Here is a 21,210-nt window from a genome sequence, read left to right on the forward strand (position 1 = left end):
ATATTAATTATTCCCGTGGTGCTTTCTTCCAGTTTTTGCAGTCACATTTGGGGGTGGGGGGGATATTTCGGATTTCGGTGTTAAGCAGATTCATAACTTCTAGGAAAGTTTGGAAAAACTCAAAATCCTAATGAAAGCTACAACTCTATGATAGGAAAACCGTACTCCGAACCAACATATGTTTCAACAACTGCTGATGAAGTTGCAGCGTATGGTGCTTGTTTAATTTTAAGTGTGCTGATCTTGTAGGCTACGGACTCTACAGAGTCCAGGATTTGATCCAGAAGCTTTCACACTGTTGATGTTTGAGGAAATCGATGACCAGAGAAATGAGGGAGCTGACATTATTGTTAATCAGTTGGAAAATCAAGTTAACCTAAAAGGACAAGCAAAGAAAAAACTACTTGAAGGTGGAGAGGAAAATGAAAATACTGTGCGCTACTTCACGCAGATAAGGTAAAGTCTAACACAAACACTGTCAAATCATTGATTCAGATTTCCCGTAATTTACATTTTGGCAACTTTATGTACATTTTCCTCACAAACCACTGATATAATACTTAAATTTGGCATGCAGTTAGTCAATACCATAATGAAACGTTCTGTAGAAGGAATTACTTAAATCTGACATACAGTTATTCAACAGCATAGTGAAACATTCTGTAGAAGGAATTTCCATTTACTACAATAATAAGGCACTTATAAAGAGAAAAGCCCTAAGATTTGGTATATTTTTTCACATAAATTTGGAGATCTGTAAAAAACTAGCAAAAGAAAAATCAATTTTCCGTTCCATAGGTGTTTGTAATAATGCTATATCAAACTTTGTGCAAAGTACATTAATTTAGTACTGACGGATCTTTCAAAAAAGAAACATTTGTACTCATGTCAGTGAATAAAGCTCCCTGTAGTACCACAGAAGTCATTCCCTGATTCTTAACAGATGTCCTGTCATCCTGTCCCTTCTTCTTGTCAATGTTTTCCATATATTCCTTTCCTCTCCGATCATACCACCTAATTTTCAACATTCTTCTGTACCAGGTGTCGAAACCTTCGATTCTCTTCTATTCCGGTTTTCCCACAGACCATGTTTCACTACCGTACAATGCTGTGCTCCAAACGTACAGTCTAAGAAATTTCTTCCTCAATTTAAGGTCAAGCTTTTACACTGGTAGACTTCTCTCGTCCACTGCTACTTTGCTTTATATGACTTCCTTGCTACATCCGTCACTGGTTATTTTGTTGCCGAGGTAGCACAGTACCTTAACTTCACCTATTACGTGATCAAAAACACAGATGTTAATTTACTCGCCGTTCTCATTTCTTCTACTTCTCATAACTTTCTTCGATTTACTCCCAGTCCAAATTTTGCACTCATCAGACTGTTTATTCCATTCACCAGATCCTGTAATTCTTTTTCACTTTCACTGATTATAGCAATGTCATCAACGAATCTTATCGTTGATACCCTTTCACCTTGAATTTTAATCCCAATATTGAACCATTTTTTTTATTTACATCATTGCTTCTTCCATGTGTACTCGTATATTTAACAGTGTGGGCGAAAGACTGTTTTACAGACTTTTTAATCCGAGCGCTACGTTCTTGATCATCCAGTCTCACTGTTTCCCCTTAGTTCTTGTACATACCGTATAATTCTCGTCTTTCCCTATAAATTACTCCCACTTTTATCGTAATATCGGACATCATATAGCATAGTTTTAAACTGTTGAAAGCTTCGTCGTATGAACATGTCTTGTTTTTTCTTTTGTCTGATTCTGTTATTAAGCGCAAAGTCACGACTGTCTCTGTGTCGTGCCTTCACCTTCCCTAAAGCTAAACTGATTGTCATGTAACAAATCCTCGCACTTACCTATCCTTGCTATCATCGAATTTTGAGGATAACATTTTTTTGCAAGCTCTGTTGGTACATAGGCAGTCTCATAGATTCTATACACCATCCTGTATAGTCTTTTGGTTACTACTCCCCCAATGATTCAAGTTATTCCATTGGAGTTTTGTCTATCGGTTCTACCTTATTTCATCATAACTCTTCCATAGTTCTTTTAAATCCTGATACGGGATCCTGTATGTCTTCCATATCGACCCCAATTTCTTTATCACGTCACCGGACAAGTCCTTACCTTAAATTAGGCCTTTAGTGTTCTCTTTCAACTTGTCTGCTTTCTCCTCTGCGTTTCACAATAGGATTCCGATTGCATTTTTTAATGATACCACCATACCTTTTAATTTCGCCCTTTGATTTTTTTTATATTCTGAGTCATTCCTCCCGACGATCAATTTCTTTTCGATTTTTTCGCACCATTCCTCTATCCATTTCGTCTTTGTTGCCCAACACATTCCACTCATTTCATTCCTAAGGGATTTACATTAGTGTATATCTGTTGATTTATATTACTGTGTTCCTGTTTCTGCCTGAACATTTATGTAGTCCCTTCGTTCGTAGATCGACTGGAGTAGTTCTTCTGTTACGCAAGGTTTCTTTGCAGTTACCTTCCTATGTTTATCTGTCGGCCTGCCTTTTGTAGAGCTGTCCATCCCTTTCCACTGAACTGCCTCCTCTTGTATTCCTTATCTCAGTATCCACATCCTTATCAAATTTCAAACAATTCTCTCAAACTTCATTCTACTCTTCATCATTATTAAATTGTGATCTGAGTCTATAACTGCTCCTGGGTACGTCTTACAATCCAATATCTCATTTCGGAACCTCTGTCTATGCTTTCCAAGTATACCTCGTCCTATTATTGTAGCTGTTGAATGAAGTATTTGCTACTACCATCTGAAATGTACTTCAAAACCAGTCATCCTTTCTCCCATAGCCATTTCCTCTATTCCTTCCACCACAGCTGCGTTGCATTGCGTTATTGGATTTTCCTGTCCCTTACCACACTAAATCGCCTGGTCGGTAATCTCATTCATAAATCACAAGCTCCGTCTTGTAGAATGTTATCTCTTCATTGTCTGCTCCACATTTTTCTCTGGACTTACTACTGGTGGACTAAAACGGAATCTTTTGCCAATGGAGAATCATCGCAACATTTCTGTTCAATTACAGTCACGCCGACACTATGTCGATTACAGATCGTATGTCCTGTGGATGAACATTATATGTCTATACTGTAGCGATTTCCATTGCTTTCTGCATCCTGATGCTATTGAAAATTGTTGATTTTTCCGCCATTTCATGTCAGTTTCCCGCCCCAAGTGCTAGGGGGTGCCCTTAACTACTGTGGGATACTTCTCCCTCTTTGGCAAGGCCGCTGGCTGGAGGAGGGTGAGTTCTCATACCGAAAGTCTTCGGCGGTCTCTGCTGATGAACTGCATTCAGAATTTAAGCAATGGTTGTGTCTGAATCCGGGACGCTGGATGTTTTGATTACAAGTGAAAGATGCTACCACTATACAACATATGTAGCATAATATTAGCCGTGCTAAATTTTGATTAGCAGTGGGTTTATTCTGTATGCGACAGTTTGCAAAATAAACAAATTATTAATTAAAAATGCAGACATACGCATTAACTTGAAGAGTTCAGTGCTTGCGTTGCCTGTTTGACAATAAATCTAAAGGAAAATGTCCAGTTAAGCGACTTATTAACTTCTCAGTACACGAAATTAGAACTGAATTTCTGAGACCAAAAACAAAGGAATGAAACAATTCACCAGATAATTCTACTGAACTTCCTAATTTCTGTTACTACTGAAATGTAGCTTGATGTTGGAGTGGTGTTCTATGCTGAAACTGCAGAAATTTTAGGTTTTTTGTAACTGCATTTTTATGACCTTTAGCATCTGCCTGTTAATCCAGGAATACTTCGCTTGTGTTTCAAAAGAAACATCAGTGGACGTGCAGTGTTTTCCTTTTTTAAGCCGTTCTGACTATCAGTGCACTTACTCTTAACAAGCAAAACATGAAATTCTCAGTAGCACTCAGTTTCCCACTTTCAAGCAGACATTTATTTTCCATAAGCACTTTTTAGTTTCATGTGTTTTATTTCATGTGCACATTGCAAAAAAGAGCCTTATATTCCTGTTTTATTATCAGCTAATTTGATTGTGACGAAATGAAATCATTCTCTGAGAAATTCTTTCAAATTGACATAATCGAAGGAAATGATAAAAAAACCGAGGAATGGTCGGGGTAGCAAAATTATGTAAACTGAAGTTCGCCGTAAGACAATTTACACATCACAAAACTCGATTTACACATCACAAACCTAATCACTTAAGACTATGATTTCCCTGAATGTCGGTTCTAATGAAATGTTGGGAACATGATTTCCTTCAAAAAAGGTGTCAAGTTACACCAAATACGCCCCAGCGTATGAAATCTTTGCAGTCATGCAAAGCGGCATCTCAGTTATAAATGACATGCGGGGGGTGACCAAAAGTTATCTGGACATCAACAGAAAGTAATTTTCACTGCCGTTGTACATGATAACCTATCCTCCAGCCATTAAGTAATATTTGTACAAGAGAAATCCTTAATCCTGGTGTTGGAATTACATCCAGTTTATTGAAAAAAAAAATGGTTCAAATGGCTCTGAGCACTATGGGACTTAACAGTTGTGGTTATCAGTCCCCTAGAACTTAGAACTACTTAAACCTAACTAACCTAAGGACATCACACACATCCATGCCCGAGGCAGGGTTCGAACCTGCGACCGTAGCGGTCACGCGGTTCCAGACTGAAGCGCCACACCGGCCGACGTTTATTGAAATAAATGATCACAAAGGACAGCTTTGGTGCCACGGGAGTGCAAGCTTTGTGAATGTTGAACCCGCTTACTCAGGAAGCTCTATCCTGCCGCTTTCCATGTTCCGCTGCCAGACGGTGCCCAGTCCGCCGACGTCGAAGGTGCCCTTGACGATCACCAGAATGACCGCCACGAACATCAGTACTGTCTGGATGACGTCCGTCCACACGACCGCCTTAAGGCCGCCCTGGAGTACAAAACAGACATTACACTAGATGGTGTGAAAACAACTTGCTCAAACAATATTTTGTTGATATACAGACATCAAAAAAAGGTTTGCATCACTCCGGTTCCCAGAACTGAAGATAGACGTTGACTGTGGATATTGTATCACAGTCACATTCCTTTTGACTGTCCAGAGATGTCACTAAACCCGCCCAAAGATGTAAACAACCATGCATTAGCGTCTGAGACGGAGGGGTCCGACAGCTGATCAGTTCCAGTCACTCCACCAGCAAGGAGGTACACGGATTGTGTTGTCTGTAGTTCAACAATGTCTAGACGGTCAATACTGCGGTTCGATCGGGTTAGCGTTGTTACTTTCTGCCAGGAAGAGCTCTCAACAAGGATGTGTCCAGGTGCCTCGGAGTGAACCAAACTGATGTTGTCCGGACATGGAGGAGATACAGAGAGAGGAAGTGTCGATGACTTGCCTCGGTCAGGCTGCCCGAGGGCCTAAAACTGCAGTGGATGACCGCTACCTACGGATTATGACTCGGAGGAATCCTGACAGCAACGCCACCATGTTGAATAATGCTTGTCGTGAAGCGACAGGACGTCGTGTTACTATTCAAACTGGATGCAAAAGGCTCCATGTTGTGCAACTTAACTCCTGACGTCCATGGCAAGGTCCATCTCTGCAACCACCACACCATGCGGCATGGTACAGATGGGGCCAACAGGGTGCCGAATGGACCACTCAGGATTGGCATCGTGAGTTCTTCACCGATGAGTGTCGCGTATTCCTTCAACGAGACAATCGTCGGAGACGTGTTTAGAGGCAACCCGGTCAGGCTCAACGCCTTAGATACACTGTCCAGCGAGTGCAGCAAGGTGGAGGTTCCCTGTTTTGGGCTGGCATTATGCGAGGCCGGCGTACGCCCTTGGTGGCCATGGAAGGTGGCGTAACGGCTGTACGATACGTGAATGCCATCCTCCGATCGATAGTGCAACGATATCGGCAACATATTGGTGGGGCAATCTTTATGGATGACAATTCGCGCCCCCGTCGTGCACATCTTGTAAATTAATTCCTTCAGGATAATGATATCGCTAGAGTAGAGTGGCCAGCATGTTCTCCAGACATGAACCCTATGGAACATTGAAAAGGGCTGTTTATGGACAACGTGACCCACCAACCACTCTGAGGGATGTACACCGAATCGCCGTTGAGGAGTGGTACAATCTGGACCAACAGTCCCTTGATGAACTTGTGGATAGTATGCCACGACAAATACAGGCATGTATCAATGCAAGAGGAGGTGCTACTGAGTATTAGAGGTACTGGGGTATACAGAAATCTCGACCACCACCTCTGAAGCTCTCGCTGTATGGTGGTACAACATGCAATGTATGGTTTTCATGGGCAATAAAAAGGGCGGAAATCATGTTTATGTGATCGCTAGTCCAATTTTCTGTTCAGGTTCCGGAACTCTCTGAACCGATGTGATGCAAAACTTTTTTTTTTGCGTGTAGAAGCATATTATACGAAATCATATTATCTTACATCTAGCACAATGTGAACAATTCTACGTACACTGATCTACAATACGTAAGGACGAAGTAGAAAAGTGACGTAACATACTACCTAATTACATACTACCTAATTACATACTACCTACGTCCGCAGCTCGTGGTCGTGCGGTAGCGTTCTCGCTTCGCACGCCCGGGTTCCCGGGTTCGATTCCCGGCGGCGTCAGGGATTTTCTCTGCCTCGTGATGACTGAGTGTTGTGTGATGTCCTTAGGTTAGTTAGGTTTAAGTGGTTCTAAGTTCTAGGGGACTGATGACCATAGATGTTAGTCCCATAGTGCTCAGAGCCATACTACCTACTAAGGGAAATTAACGAAAGTGCGAGAGAATTGTGCCAGGGGCCTTCCAGTTTTGCACAGGGTATTTGTCATCACATTGAGTGGGGTTAGCGGCAAATGGTGGTAGCACGCTATACTAGGCAATTGAAGGAAGGGGAAAGAGAAAGTGTCTGTCACTGAGCTAGCAGTTATGGTGCATTACGGTACTGTTCCTCATGAAGACATGGTCCTAAGACAACATTTGGATATTTCCACATGGGGAAGAATCACCGAGAAAATAAAGAAGCTTGAATTGTGACGAGTGGTCTTTCGTATTGTTTATAGTAAAGTTTTATGCGCGTGCGTAGCGTTCAATACAATCAGCAATGCTGCCCGAAGGAGAGGAGGTGATCGACGACGGTCAGCTATAGTGGAAAATGACCACAACTGGCAAGAAGGTACCACCGTCAAATAGTCGATGCAATTGCAACCACATTTTGCAGGACTGCAAGACATAGAATCTCACACTCCATAGTAGCACGGCGCTCTGCTGGTCTGTCTCTCTCATGACGATCAGTGCGATGTGCTCCGTTGACAACCATACATCGGCGCACCGTGTGTAATGATACCAAGAGCAGAGGGATTGTATAAACGAGGAGTGGTGTTGAATGCTCTTCTTGTACGAGAGCATATTCAGTCTGACTAGTGATTCTCATCGTACCCCCATATGACGAGAGGTCGGTACACGTAATGCGCCCAGTTATCTTATCGAACAGGATCGCATCGGTAGTCGAGATGCTACGATGTGGGAAGTGTTAATGTTCCATGGGCGTATTGACCTCCAAATCTTTGAACACGATACGTTCACCAGTCAACGTTATTATGAAGCTCTCCTCCTTCCCCATGAGTGTCTTTTCAGCGGTGCGTTCCTCCAAGACTTCCTTTTAATGGATGAAAATGCACACCACACTGAACAGAGCAGGTGGAAAAGCTGTTGCAACGAGAGGATACACAGAAAATGGACTGGTCTGCCCGATATCGCTATTTAAATCCCACCGAGAATGTTTCGAATGCGTTGCGGAGATACGTCCACGTGCTGCTACGACCACCCACAAGTAGTGAACCGCGGTGGTAGAACAGAAATTCGTGCTACAAGAATCCGTGGCAAACTGATGACCCGCATGGAAGCACTTTGCAGAGCATGCATACGTCCCATTAAGAACCGTATCTAGCCTTTTATATTGTGCAAAAGACCATTACAAATCGCCGGCCTGTGTGGCCGAGCGGTTATAGGCGCTTCAGTCTGGAACCGCGTGACCGCTACGGTCGCAGGTTCGAATCCTGCCTCGGGCATTGATGTGCGTGATGTCCTTAGGTCAGATAGGTTTAAGAAGTTCTAAGTTCTAGGGAACTGATGACCTCAGATGTTAAGTCCCACAGTGCTCAGAGCGATTTGAACCATTACAAATCAGGGTGACTTCAGCGAAATTATTGCTTTGAATAAAAATGCCGTCTATTCTTCTCATTGCACATGTCTACAGTTACCTCCTATATTATGCTGTAGTAGTTCTTTCTATTTATGGTCCAAGTTTCATAGAGCTTTGTTACTTGGCAGTGCACGCGAAAGTTACTTCCGTCATTAAGTTCTGCACGCCATGGTATATTCGCATATACACTGACGGAAAAAAAATCGCGGGACCAAGAAGAAGCTATGCAAGAGGAACGAAACTTGGCTGATGTGTTTCTACATCTGAAAGACGACGTCTATCCAAATTTTGTACCAATCGCATAAGAGTGATGCTAGTAACACCCACTATGAGGATGCAAATCATATTTGCTTTAAAGACGCGCTGTAGCAGTTGTGAGCGCTAGTTACCTTTCAGATTGGAGGCACTGAGTTGATGTCAAACAAGGATATTGACGAAGATGTCATTATCAACAGCACGCCAAGATTGATCGAGGTCGTGTAATTGGGGGTACTAGAAGCGGAATTTTCCTTCCGTGACACTCCAAACAGACTTGGCAGGAAATTAGCCATTTTACATGGTTGCTAACAATGATGGTCACGGGAATGTATGGTCGCAGGAAGACCGGGCTCCGGACGGCACTACTGAGAGGGAGGACCTTTGTGTTGGGTGTACGGCTGCCCCCCATAGTACTATGTCTGCAGCACCAATTAGAGCAGCAGCTGGCACGGCAGTGACACAGCGAAAATCGGTTGCTTCAAGGACAACTCCCCGCTAGACTCCCTTTAGCATGCATTTCACTCACCCAAACCACCGCCATCAGCGGCTTCAGTGGTGTCAGACGAGAGCACATTGGAAGGCGGAGTGGAGGTTTGTTGCATTTTCTGATGAAATCCGGTTCTGCTTCGGTGCTAATGATTATCGAGTGTTTTATATATGGTTCTCGGGCGAGACGTCGGATGTCAGAGTGAAAACTCCAAAATATTACATCAGCGTAACTGGCCGACATCTTCAGGTGCGACGAACTCACTGCTAAGGCATGACTAAAGCCCCCTATATATGCCAGTGTTAGGCAGGAAGTGCGCATGCGCGGAGGCGCCAAAATTCGATGGACAATAGTGACGATATCAACCGATAACTCGGACAGCAACGCCACCAGCAAGATGAAAAACCAAAGACTTCGGCGCACGCGCGGAGGCTGCCACTGCTGCTCTGCGCTGCCATCGGCCGCCCCAGCGACCTCTGTCGGAAGCCGCAAGCAATTGCGCGTCCGCGTAGGCGCGTGACTATCCTCCCGTTGGTAACAGAATATTTATGTTGCTGGCGAAACGTCATCCGTCGTATGACCAAAATTACTCCTCTCTGCTTGATGCGCCTTCAATATGGCCACTGCTGGTTCCCAAGCTGTACTGAGCTGAAAACCCGTGTCTCTGTTTACAAGATTCGTCGAGCTACGTATTTCCGCTGCTTCCTTAATAACACTATCCAAGTACGAACTCATCGACGCGGGAATTTTGGTGTGTTGATAATTCATAGAATGGACTGTACTGAGACAATGCTCGGCCACTGCAGACTTCTCTGGTTGCTCCAGACGAGTCTAGCGTCGGTGTTCAGTAGATCTCTCTTCTACAGTGCGACAAGTTTGTCCGATGTACGACATGCCGCAGCTACAAGGAATCTCGTAAACACCGGGTCTTCCTAGGTCAAGGCTGTCCTTAGATGAGCCCAAGAGAGCTCTGAGTTTTGCCGGCGGACGAAAGACAAATTTAACTTTATGCCTTTTCAATAATCTTCCTATTATCGAAGAGACACCGCCGATGTATGGCAAGATGACCACTCCCCTTTGTTCTTCGCCTTCTTCCAGTTTCGTCGGGTAACCCGCTTCGGGTTATCCATTCGGAATATCCATTTTGTTGGAAAGTGGTACGCAGATGGAGTAGCTCATTGGATAAGCTGTCTGAGTCTGATATGGCTCGTGCTCTGTGAACCAACGTCCTAACTAAGCCACTTCGTTGCGAAGGATGGTGACAGCCGGTGGCCTATAAGTCCGTGTGTGTTGGTTTACGATACACTTCGTGATCTAATGTGCCATCTTCTTTTCTCCGTACCAACACATCCAGAAAAGGAAGTTCGCCATTTTTCTCCAACTCCATAGTGAACTTGATGTTGGGATGAAGCGAATTAAGATGCTCAAGAAATACATTCAGCGATGCAGTGGCCCGTGAGGTCAGAAAACAAAGGTGTCGTCCACATACCGCCAAAAACACGTAGGTTTCAAATCCGAAGACTGGAGTGCTCTCTCCTCGAAGTCTTCCATAAAAAGATGAAATATTGTGGATTTTTCACTGTGACATCCGACGTCTCGCCCGAGAACCATATATACAACATGTCCGTCGGGAAAGCCTCAAGCAACACATTATCGAGTGTTGGTTAGAGGGGGGATAGGTGAGTGACTGTAACCATCCTGCCTAGACACAGTGGAGGTACACTAGGTGTTACTATCTACGGTGCAATTTAGGATGACAGCAGGAGTGATCACGTGGTTATCCCCCACACCCTGACTGCAATATTATACGTCAGTGTGATGATTCGACCTGTTACACTGCCACTCATGACCAGCGTTCTACAGAGTGTTTTCCAACAGCATAATGCTCGCCCACGCATCTCTGTTGTAACCCAACGTACCCTACAGACTATCGGCACGTTGCCTTGGTCTGCTCGATCGCCAGATCTGTCTCCAAAGAGTATGTATTGGACGTCATCGGATGACAACTCCAGCGTCATTCGTAACCAGCATTAACTGTCCCTCATCAACCGACCGAGCGCAACATTCGTGCATCTCCACCCCACAAAGTGAAATGCCGTCCAGCAACTGTACGACACGATGCATGCACGTTTGCCTGTTTGAATTCAACATTCTGTTGGCTACATCGGTTGTTAATGTAGCAACGTATCACATTTGCAATGGTGTATCTCGCGCTTGCATTAACCTGTGATGCTGCAGCATTAATCATTGACATACACTACTGGCCATTAAAATTGCTACACCACGAAGATGACGTGCCACAGACGCGAAATTCAACCGACAGGAAGAAGATGCTGTGATATGCCAACGATTAGCTTTTCAGAGCATTCAGACAAGGTTGTCGCCGGTGGCTACACCTAAAACGTGCTGACATGAGGAAAGTTTCCAACCGATTTCTCATACACAAACAGCAGTGGACCGGCGTTAGCTGGTGAAACGTTGTTGTGACGCCTCGTGTAAGGAGGAGAAATGCGTACCACCACGTTTCCGATTTTGATAAAGGTCGGATTGTAGCCTATCGCGATTGCGGTTTATCGTATCACGACATTGCTGCTCGCGTTGGTCGAGATCCAATGACTGTTAGCAGAATATGGAATCGGTTGGCACAGGAGGGTAATACGGAACGCCGTGCTGGATTCCAACGGCCTCGTATCACTAACAGTCGAGATGACAGGCATCTTATCGGCATGGCTGTAACGGATCGTGCAGCGACGTCTTGATCCCTGAGTCAACACATGGGGACGTTTGCAGGACACAACCGTCTCCACGAGCAGTTCGATGACGTTTGCAGCAGCATGGACTATCAGCTCGGAGACCATGGCTGCGGTTAACCTTGACGCTGCATCACAGACAGGAGCGCCTGCGATAGTGTACTCAACGACGAACCTGGGTGCACGAATCGCAAAACGTCATTTTTTCGGATGAATCCAGGTTCTGTTTACAGCATTATGATGGTCGCATCCGTGTTTGGCGACATCGCGGTGAACTCACATTGGAAGCGTGTATTCGTCATCGCCATACGGGCGTATCACCCGGTGTGATGGTATGGCGTGCCATTGGTTACACGTCTCGGTCACCTCTAGTTCGCATTGACGGCACTTTGAACAGTGGACGTTACATTTCAGATGTGTTACGACCCGTGGCTCTACCCTTCATTCGATCCCTACGAAACCCTACATTTCAGTAGGATAATGTACGACCGCATGTTGCAGGTCCTGTGCGGGCCTTTCCGGACACAGAAAATGTTCGACTGCTGCCCTGGCCAGCACATTCTGCAGACTCCTCCAACTGAAAACGTCTGGTCAATGGTGGCCGAGCAACTGGCTCGTCACAATACGCCAGTCACAACTGTTGATGAACTGTGGTATCGTGTTGAAGCTGCATGGGCAGCTAGCTGTACCTGTACACGCCATCCAAGCTCTGTTAGACTCAATGCCCAGGCGTATCAAGGCCGTTATTACGGCCAGAGGTGGTTGTTCTGGGTACTGATTCTCAGATTCTATGCACCCAAAATAGGGTGAGAATGTAATCACATGTCAGTTCTAGTATGATATATTAGTCCAATGAACACCCGTTTATTATCTGCACTTCTTCTTGGGGTAGCAATTTTAATGGCCAGTAGTGTATATTATCTAGTGTAGGGTGTTACCGAAATTTCATTATTCTACATTCTACATGTACATGGATACTCCGCAAATCACATTTAAGTGACTGGTGTTGCGTTTTTTATTCCCGTCATTGTTCGCACGGACACACAGCCAGTTGGGCACGCCGTAACATCAGCTTTAATTCCTTGAACAGTTAAAGATGTCGAAACGAGATTTCCGTAGGTGACAGTAAGTAGGAAGAAACGCACTGTGTAGTTAAAGCTCTCAGAACGTGTACCAACTGAGTTATTGAAACATATATAATTATTTAATCGGAACTATTTACTTTCATTAAGAGCAACAAACGATCTTGAGATGAGCGGTACACTGTAATAATGCTCGTTATTATTGATGTCCTAACTTTGAAGAAAAGAATTTGAGAAATTTGGCAGAATTGAAAGGTAAAGCGTTCGGAATATGGTATCACTGTGTAAGCACAACCAAATGTTTCTCTCGTTAGGTTACGCTGTTATGCGTGGCCAGGGAATTGGCAAGTGCTACTGAAATCAAACCTTACGTCATACTACTTACAAATAAGGTCTCCTGTAATTGTTGTAAACAGAACTTAACGCAAACTTCTCGTGTATTAGAAGGAAATACCGTAAAGTATTCCAAGCGTGTGTACTTTCTGTTGTTGAAATGAAAAACTTTTGGGGAACAAGTAAACAGTTGATTCGACGAAGCGTGGCATGAGATCGCCATTTTGAGGTTTTTGCATCGTCGAACCCGATTCCTGCCGTCTAGTCCTCCAATTCTAGCACATTTCTCCGATACTTTGTCGAAAACTTTCAACATCAAAATTGCCATGGGTTATATCATTGTACTCGTGTTTTCAAGAGATTTGGATTTCAGTTAAAGAAAAACACACTTGCTTCAATATCCAGGTTGGCACAGTAAACTTACGTTGCCCTTCGCGTACTATCATTTGTGCGAAACCTCGATATCTTTAATCCTTCGCATACGAAAGGTGTCAAACGTCTTACGAGACTCACTTTGTGCATATGATATAGCCTTCGGGTGGTTAAATCAATCATTCGATCGTGGCGTACTTCCGCGCAGTCAGAGGACATTTGCATGAGGTCACATTATAAGATATTTTCCCTCATTTCCATTACAACATACTGAATCTCCAGAGCGTGACCCATGTGAAACCATTTTAACATCGGGCTATATTTTAACAGATTACGGCTTGTACGCTGAAAAGGGGGATCGTATGACTTTTCTTGGCAATACCCAGTGTGTTAAGTGACGACAGGGCTTTAAAATTTTGTGAAATTTCAGGAATCTTCCTGAATAGTTTGCAGATCTTAATGCAATAGAGAATGGCTGCTCTCTTTTCATTTTTTTTATTTCAGTGGTCACTCAGCCACTTCTTTGCAATTAACAAATTGAAATACATTTGTTTTACTACAGTAATTTTATTTAAGCACAGTTTTCTTTCCTAACTGTTGCAGATTTTCGAAACTTATGTGTCTATGTGGGTATGTATGGTGGAGAGGAAGGATGTATATGTGTCTCATGCTCTACAAACCTTTAATGTGAATTACTGACTTTCTTGCCATTACAACAGTGATCAGGCAGCGAAATGTATCAGACAAAGATGGTTAAAATATTTTATATTACTAATAGAAGTTTAATTGATACGCATTTTATATCATGAGTCTCACTTTACTGTTGCTTTGCCCTTTTGAATGTCGGTTGTTTAAATAATTTGTAACCTCATATGTCCATCAAAAATAGTTTGAGCAGGCTAATAACCACATGTTTCAGCACCCTGAAATTAAATAATAATCGAATACTACTTACGTGAAGTAAAAAGAGGAGACTGAACGTTGTTGACCCAACACGTTAACCCTGTTAGCAGCTACAGAAGGTGAAATAAAATTTATACAAACTTTTCAGAAACGACAACTTAATAAGAAGATTACACTGAGGGAAGCTACTTGTCCCAGTTTGAGTAACCTCCCTCTTTCTATATGAAATGACAAGTACATGGAAATAATGGCAGGAGAAATTATATTTACGTTCCAGAAGACATTCATATTGATTCTTAATGAGGCTGTTTCAATAGCCCGGTTTGTACCATTATTACAAATATGAAACCCATACGTGGTCCTCGCAGGGTGCATAATCTTGTGGCAATGACCTCTTCGAAATTTACTTACCACGCAGGTGTAGAATATGCACACGGCGCAGACGATCGGAGTTACAATGTGCACGTTGATGCCAGTCACTGTAATGCAGGTAGAAAAATCGTATTATTAACGGTACTCAAATTGATGCAACAACACAACAGGTTTAAACACATGTAGAGGAAATGATGTGTGAAAAACACGTTTCTCTATTTCGAACAACATTGTGACCAGCTGCAAATCTATCTTAAAATGACAGACTTACGTCGTTGACTTACCGCAGATACTTTATCTGATCGAAAGTATCCTGACATCTGGACGTTAAAGTGAGGTGTGTCCGCCCGACGCCTCTATAACGGTTTGAAAGCTGCCAGAGCTACTTTCAGTTAGGTGTCAGAATGTCTGTGGAGCACTGTTCCTCAATGAGACGGATGTTACGATTAATCAAGGAAAACCCCCAGTTGGGAAACGGGGCCAAAATTAGTTGGTTACTGTCGAGTTGCAATTTACAAATTCTTTATTGATTACTTCAACCATTAAAAGTCATTTCTTTATCACTTGCCCAGGAACAGATCCAAAAAAGCTAGTAGACATGAGTTCCTTTTCAAAACAATTTACTTTACAGATAACGGCCAAGCCATTTTACTTAAAACGGACTTTGATAAAACATTTGATAACAAACCAAATTTTCCAAGTAATGAAATTAAAAACTCTACTTTACCGTTAATAGCCAAGCCATTTTCCTTAAAACAGACTTTGATAAAGCATTTAATAACAAATTAAAGCTTTCCAAGTAATGAAACTAAAAAAAACACTAATTTGCATACAATTTCACTACCGAGCATGTAGGGAGCCCACTCGTTTTAAACTTTGGCACAACAAGATATTAAAGGGCTCGCTAACAGGGAGGCAGGAACAAGCATTTTCAAAGGATGCCACGTGGATTAAAACATTCACCTTTTACAATAACTAACAATTTTAAAGCCACGTAGTTTTAAAAACCCACCAATGAAAGGCAAACTTAACCTTTTTAAACAGTGGCCAAAAACAATCAGAGTAAAATATAACCATTTAACATATTACAATAACTAACAACTTTAATACCATGTCCTGCCACCAAAACGTCCTGGGATAGAAATAATTAACCGATCGGGTGTAAGGGCGGCCACAATTGTCTCCCGAAGGATGCTCAGGCTAGAAGCGGACTAACAGACCCACAACGCTACCGAGCGAGGTGGTGCAGTGGTTAGCGCACTGGCCTCGCATTCGGGAGGACGGCGGTTCAATCCCGTCTCCGGCCATCCTGATTTAGGTTTTCCGTGATTTCCCTAAATCCTTTCAGGCAAATGCCGAGATGGTTCCTTTGAAAGGGCACGGCCGATTTCCTTCCCTGTCCTTCCCTAACCCGAACTTGCGCTCCAATGACCTCGTTGTCGACGGGACGTTAAACACTAACTTCCCCCCCCCCCCCCCCCCCAGACCCACAACGCCTCGCATTCAGCAATCACATCGGCCGTACGCGAGGCCAGGAAGGAGGAGGAATCAAATGAGGAACCATAATCCCTGCCCAAAAATACACTTCCTCCCAGGCAGTACTAATAAGAAGCGGAAAAGATCACTGTATATAAATACACCGGCGACAGGGACAGGAAACCCGAACGCAGGAGGCCACAAGGCAGAAAAGACGCAGATTGCACAAACCAAAATTCTTCAATTAACATCCAAACCTTTATCAGAGAAACAGCAGGTCAACTCCGATGCAAAGGTTCCTCACACCCGACCGTGTACACGTCGCCAGCATACCCAACTGAGCACAGTCACGCAGCCACGCGCTGTCTCACCGGAGCCCTCGTCTTCTCTGCACTCACGGCGGCGAAATACAACTCCTCAGGTTAGGAGAGTTGCTAGTCCATCATTCCCGCCTCCAGACGGAAAATTTAAAGACATCCGTTGTCGCTCCCACCAAGTAATGACTCGGAACCACAGCCGTGGCCCCCGGGTGCTCACAGCAAGAGCTTACAGCCTTGTCCCGTCAACTCGTCCCACTCGTCTCGCACCGCCAGGATAGACCACGCGGCTTCTCGGAACCACAGCCAACTCTCCACCGTCACGCCATTCCGCGGTCTCATCGTACGACACTCTCTAATTCCCCATTTTAAAAACCGACCGACCGAGTCGTCACCGCTAGGCAACCAACCGGCCATCCCCCCAAAGATCTTATTCCCTTACACAAGGCTAACAGCGAGAAACGACTCGAAGATCGATAAGACCAGACACGCCGCCAGAGGGGAATCTCAACAGAATCGTACGCAGCATAACGATAAATATGAAAGAATCAATTAACGATGGAATGGAAGGACTCAGAACAATCTTTACAGCGCGATATACGTTGAGAGCCGACACACGGCTCACTCAAGAAGCGAAACCAGAGCAGATGATGATCTTGGAACATGGGGTCTGGAGCTAAGTCGATGTTCTCACTCATCCCAAACTGGTTTCATTAGTTCAAGACGAGGGGACGGCACTTCACAGTTTTTATTGTCTATAAACTATTTTTTTCAGATACTGCTTCACTACAGAGTTCATTGTCATTCTGATAAAATCATTGTCTACAACTGATTCTCTACTGAATGTACTACACATTGCTGTAAAATGTATTCATATTCTTCCACATTTGGCGTTTTGTTAAGCGCTATGAGGAAATCATACCTTAATCACGAGTAACACCCCTGTACTGAATCATCACCTCTTCCGAACTTTACTGTTGCCACTACACATAACGGTACGTAACTTTTCCAGGCATTCGTCAAACCCAAACCTTTCCATTGTACGGCCACAGGGTATAGCGTGATTTATGGCTCCACATTACTCGCTTCCTGACGTACACTGACCACTGCCGTCGCTGTTTGCACCACCTCCAGTGTCGCTTGGCGCTGACGAGGGAAACATAGGTGATCTTGTGGTCGTCCTCGAAGGAAATGTTCAGTGTGTGATATGACTGGAATATTTTGATCTTCCACCGACATTGCCGCAAGTGCAAAGTGGCGAGATGCCCAGTCATGGATGCGCGACGCTTCGGATGTTCCATCTCTGGGTAATGAAAATGTGGAACTCTTCACATGCCATTGTGTCAATAGCGTAACGCGAGTACTTTCAATAGCTGCACTATCCAAAGCTATCGACTTCATATACTCCGCTGTGAATCCTGAACTGTGACTCAGCGTACTGGGAACTAAATACGAAGAAAAATTGAGATACGAGTATCTAGCTCAGCTCTGATACCAAGTACAGTTGTAAGTAGGCTGTTTACGTTTTTATGTTGGTAACGCCACGTAGCGCTCTGTATGAAAATCACTGGCTGTGCCGTGTGCAGTCTGTGGCTGGTTGGCATTGTTGAAATATTCGCTACTGTAGTGTTGGGCAGTTGGATGTGAACAGCGCGTAGCGTTGCGCAGTTGGAGGTGAGCCGACAGCAGTGGTGGATGTGGGGAGAGAGATGGCGGAGTTTTGAGAGCGAATGATCTGGACGTGTGTCCATCAGAGACAGTATATATATATATATATATATATATATATATATATATATATATATATGACTTTTGAACACTATTAAGGCAGATACAATGTTTGTTCTCTATCAAAATCTTTCATTTTCTAAGTATGCCCATCAGCAGTTAGTGCCTTCAGTGGTTAGAATCTTTTATTTAGGTGGCAGTATTGGCGCTCGCTGTATTGCAGTAGTTCGAGTAACAAAGATTTTTGTGAGGTAAGTGATTCATTAAAGGTATTGGTTATTGTTAGTCAGGGTCATTCTTTTGTAGGGATTATTGAAAGTCAGATTGCGTTGCGCGAAAAATATTGTGTGTCAGTTTAGTGTTGATCAGAATAAGTAAAGAGAGAAATGTCTGAGTACGTTCAGTTCTGCTCAGCTGTTTGAAAATCAAAGAACGTAATAGGTTTATCAGCACAGTAATTCATAAATTTTTCTAAGGGGATGTTTCACAGTATCTTAGTGTAGTGTTATATAGTGTAGCGTACTGCTATGAAGTGTAGTGGTGTAGTGAAGTGAAGCGCAGTGTTCTATGGTAGAGCATTCAAGAATTGTAAATTACAAAATTAAGATTAAACAATAGAGCGGACTACGGTAGGACAGTAGCAAGCGCCTTCTGGATTCGGCATTTACAAATATCAATGACTCTGAAGGCCAATGGGTATGTGAAAGTTCTTCTTCTCTTCTTTTTTCTAGTCGCTTTTATAAATTATTATTTTTATGAAGTTATCGTATGTAGACATTTCCTCCTTAATACTATAATGCATAATTATAACAACACATTTGAAAGTATGTTATAATATTATGTGTCTTATTCATACCAGTTACTTGTAATTCGCAATACAATTTAAGAAAAAAAAAGACGACACACAACAAAGGAATTATCTCAGTGGGACGTAAATTGGTAGCTGTAATGTACATGTACAGAAAAACAAATTATTACAGTTTTAGAAAAGTTGTATGATTTATTCAAAGGAAAGAGCTTCATGCCTTGAGGAAGGGAATAAATCTTTGGTCCACCTTTGGCTCTTGAGCATCCACATATTCGGCTTGGCACTGATTGATATAGTTGTTGAAAGTCCTGAGAGATATCGTGCCAGACTATCAGGAACTGGCAAGTTAGATCGTGAAAATCCCGAGCTGATTCGAGGGCCCCGTCCAAAACGTTCCAATTTGGGAGAAATCCAGCGACCTCGCTCGGCCAGATAGGGTTTTGAACTTGCAAAGACAAGCAGTAGGGACTCTCGCCATGTGCGGGTGGGCACTATCTTGTTGAAATGTAAGCGCAGAATGGCTTGAAATCAAGGAAAATCAATAGGGGCGTAGGCTGTCGTCGACGTACAACTGTACTGTAGGGGTGCCGCGGGCGACGGCCAAAGGGGTCCTGCTACGAAAAGAAATGAGACTCCAGACCATCAATCCTGGGTGTCGGGCCATAAGGCGGACAACAGTCAGGTTGATAATCTACCGTTTCTGGTGCGTCTCCAGATACGACTTCGGCCGGGAATCTTGTTGAATGAAATACAGTTGTCTTCAGTGACGAGTGCCGCTTCGAGCTGATCCCGGGTGACCAACATAGCGGTATCTGGAGACCAGAAAGGTCGATGGATCTCTTCCCAGTTGAGAACATATGGAGCATTATGGGCAGCATCCTCCTGGAACGATATCCATCAGGAGGACATTCAACAACTCTGTCAGTGAGTGCTAAGCCGAATAACTGTTTACATAAGGACCAGTTGGGCACCAAGACGCTATTGATTTACTCAGTTTGTAAAGTTCTTTCTCTTGAATAAATCAGTCAATTTTTCTGAGAATGTATTCGTTTGTTTGCCCATACATTTACATCACACGATTTCTCTGCCATTCGAATATTTTTTTTTTTTTTGGAGTTCGTCTTTTTTGTGTTAGAATGTATTTCGCCTGTTCTTGTGTCTAGAACAATTGAAGAAAGTAACAAATAAATGAATTACGGAAAGTTCATATGAACATGGTTCAAAAATCGTTCATCAGAGAGATAAAATTTGAAAGCAAACTGAAAACTTTTCTCCTTAACATTCCCTTCTATTCAGTAGAAAAATTTCTATTATGATAATGAGTAAGAGGTAATGGGTAGAAATTATTAGCTCACATCTGCATATGGTTAGCATGTAGCAATATTTACGAAATAATTTGTGGTGTGCATTTAAAAAGATTCGTTCCACATCATTGTGATTTATCATGCAAATGATCCATGGTCAAGCGCAAGGATGGGTGACACAGTGTTTAGTGCATCTGGGATAGTAAAACAGTTAAGATCCTTAGACATCAGGAAGTTACCTCGCCCAGACGGTATCAATGGTTCAAATGGCTCTGAGCACTAAGGGACTTAACTTCTGAGGTCATCAGTCCCCTATAACTTTGAACTACTTAAACCTAACTAACCTAAGGACATCACACACATCCATGCCCGAGGCAGGATTCGAACCTGCGACCGTAGCGGTCACGCGGTTCCAAACTGAAGCGCTTAGAACCGCACGGCCACACGGGCCGGCTCAGACGGTATCCTCGTAAGATTATATGTTGACTATGCTACAAGTATAGCACCATTCTTATCCATCAACTATCAGATATCATTCGAACAGCGGAAAGTTCCACGGGACTGGAAGAAGGCCCAGGTAATAGCAATCTATAAAAAGGGTAGCAAATCTGATGCACATAGTTACCGGCCAATTTCACTGACATTGAATTATTGTAGAATCATGGAACATATTTTGTGTTCAGGCATAATGACCTCTCTAGACTCTGAGAAGCTCATCTACAGAAACCAGAACGGTTTTAGGAAA

General features: G+C 43.3%; 1 protein-coding gene across 1 annotated transcript in view; it reads right to left on the reverse strand.

Annotated features, from left to right (window-relative positions):
* Window positions 1-21,210, reverse strand: part of LOC126100669 (sodium-coupled monocarboxylate transporter 1-like) — a 190,225-nt gene that overhangs the window by 109,338 nt on the left and 59,677 nt on the right. The window contains exons 5-6 of the mRNA XM_049911289.1: window positions 14,872-14,939; window positions 4,812-4,966 (exon numbers count right to left, since the gene is read on the reverse strand). Coding sequence (XP_049767246.1) covers window positions 4,812-4,966; window positions 14,872-14,939 — 223 coding nt within the window. The remainder of the gene's footprint in view (window positions 1-4,811; window positions 4,967-14,871; window positions 14,940-21,210) is intronic.

Source organism: Schistocerca cancellata, chromosome 9 (genome assembly GCF_023864275.1).
Source record: "Schistocerca cancellata isolate TAMUIC-IGC-003103 chromosome 9, iqSchCanc2.1, whole genome shotgun sequence".
Classification (NCBI taxonomy): domain Eukaryota; kingdom Metazoa; phylum Arthropoda; class Insecta; order Orthoptera; family Acrididae; genus Schistocerca; species Schistocerca cancellata.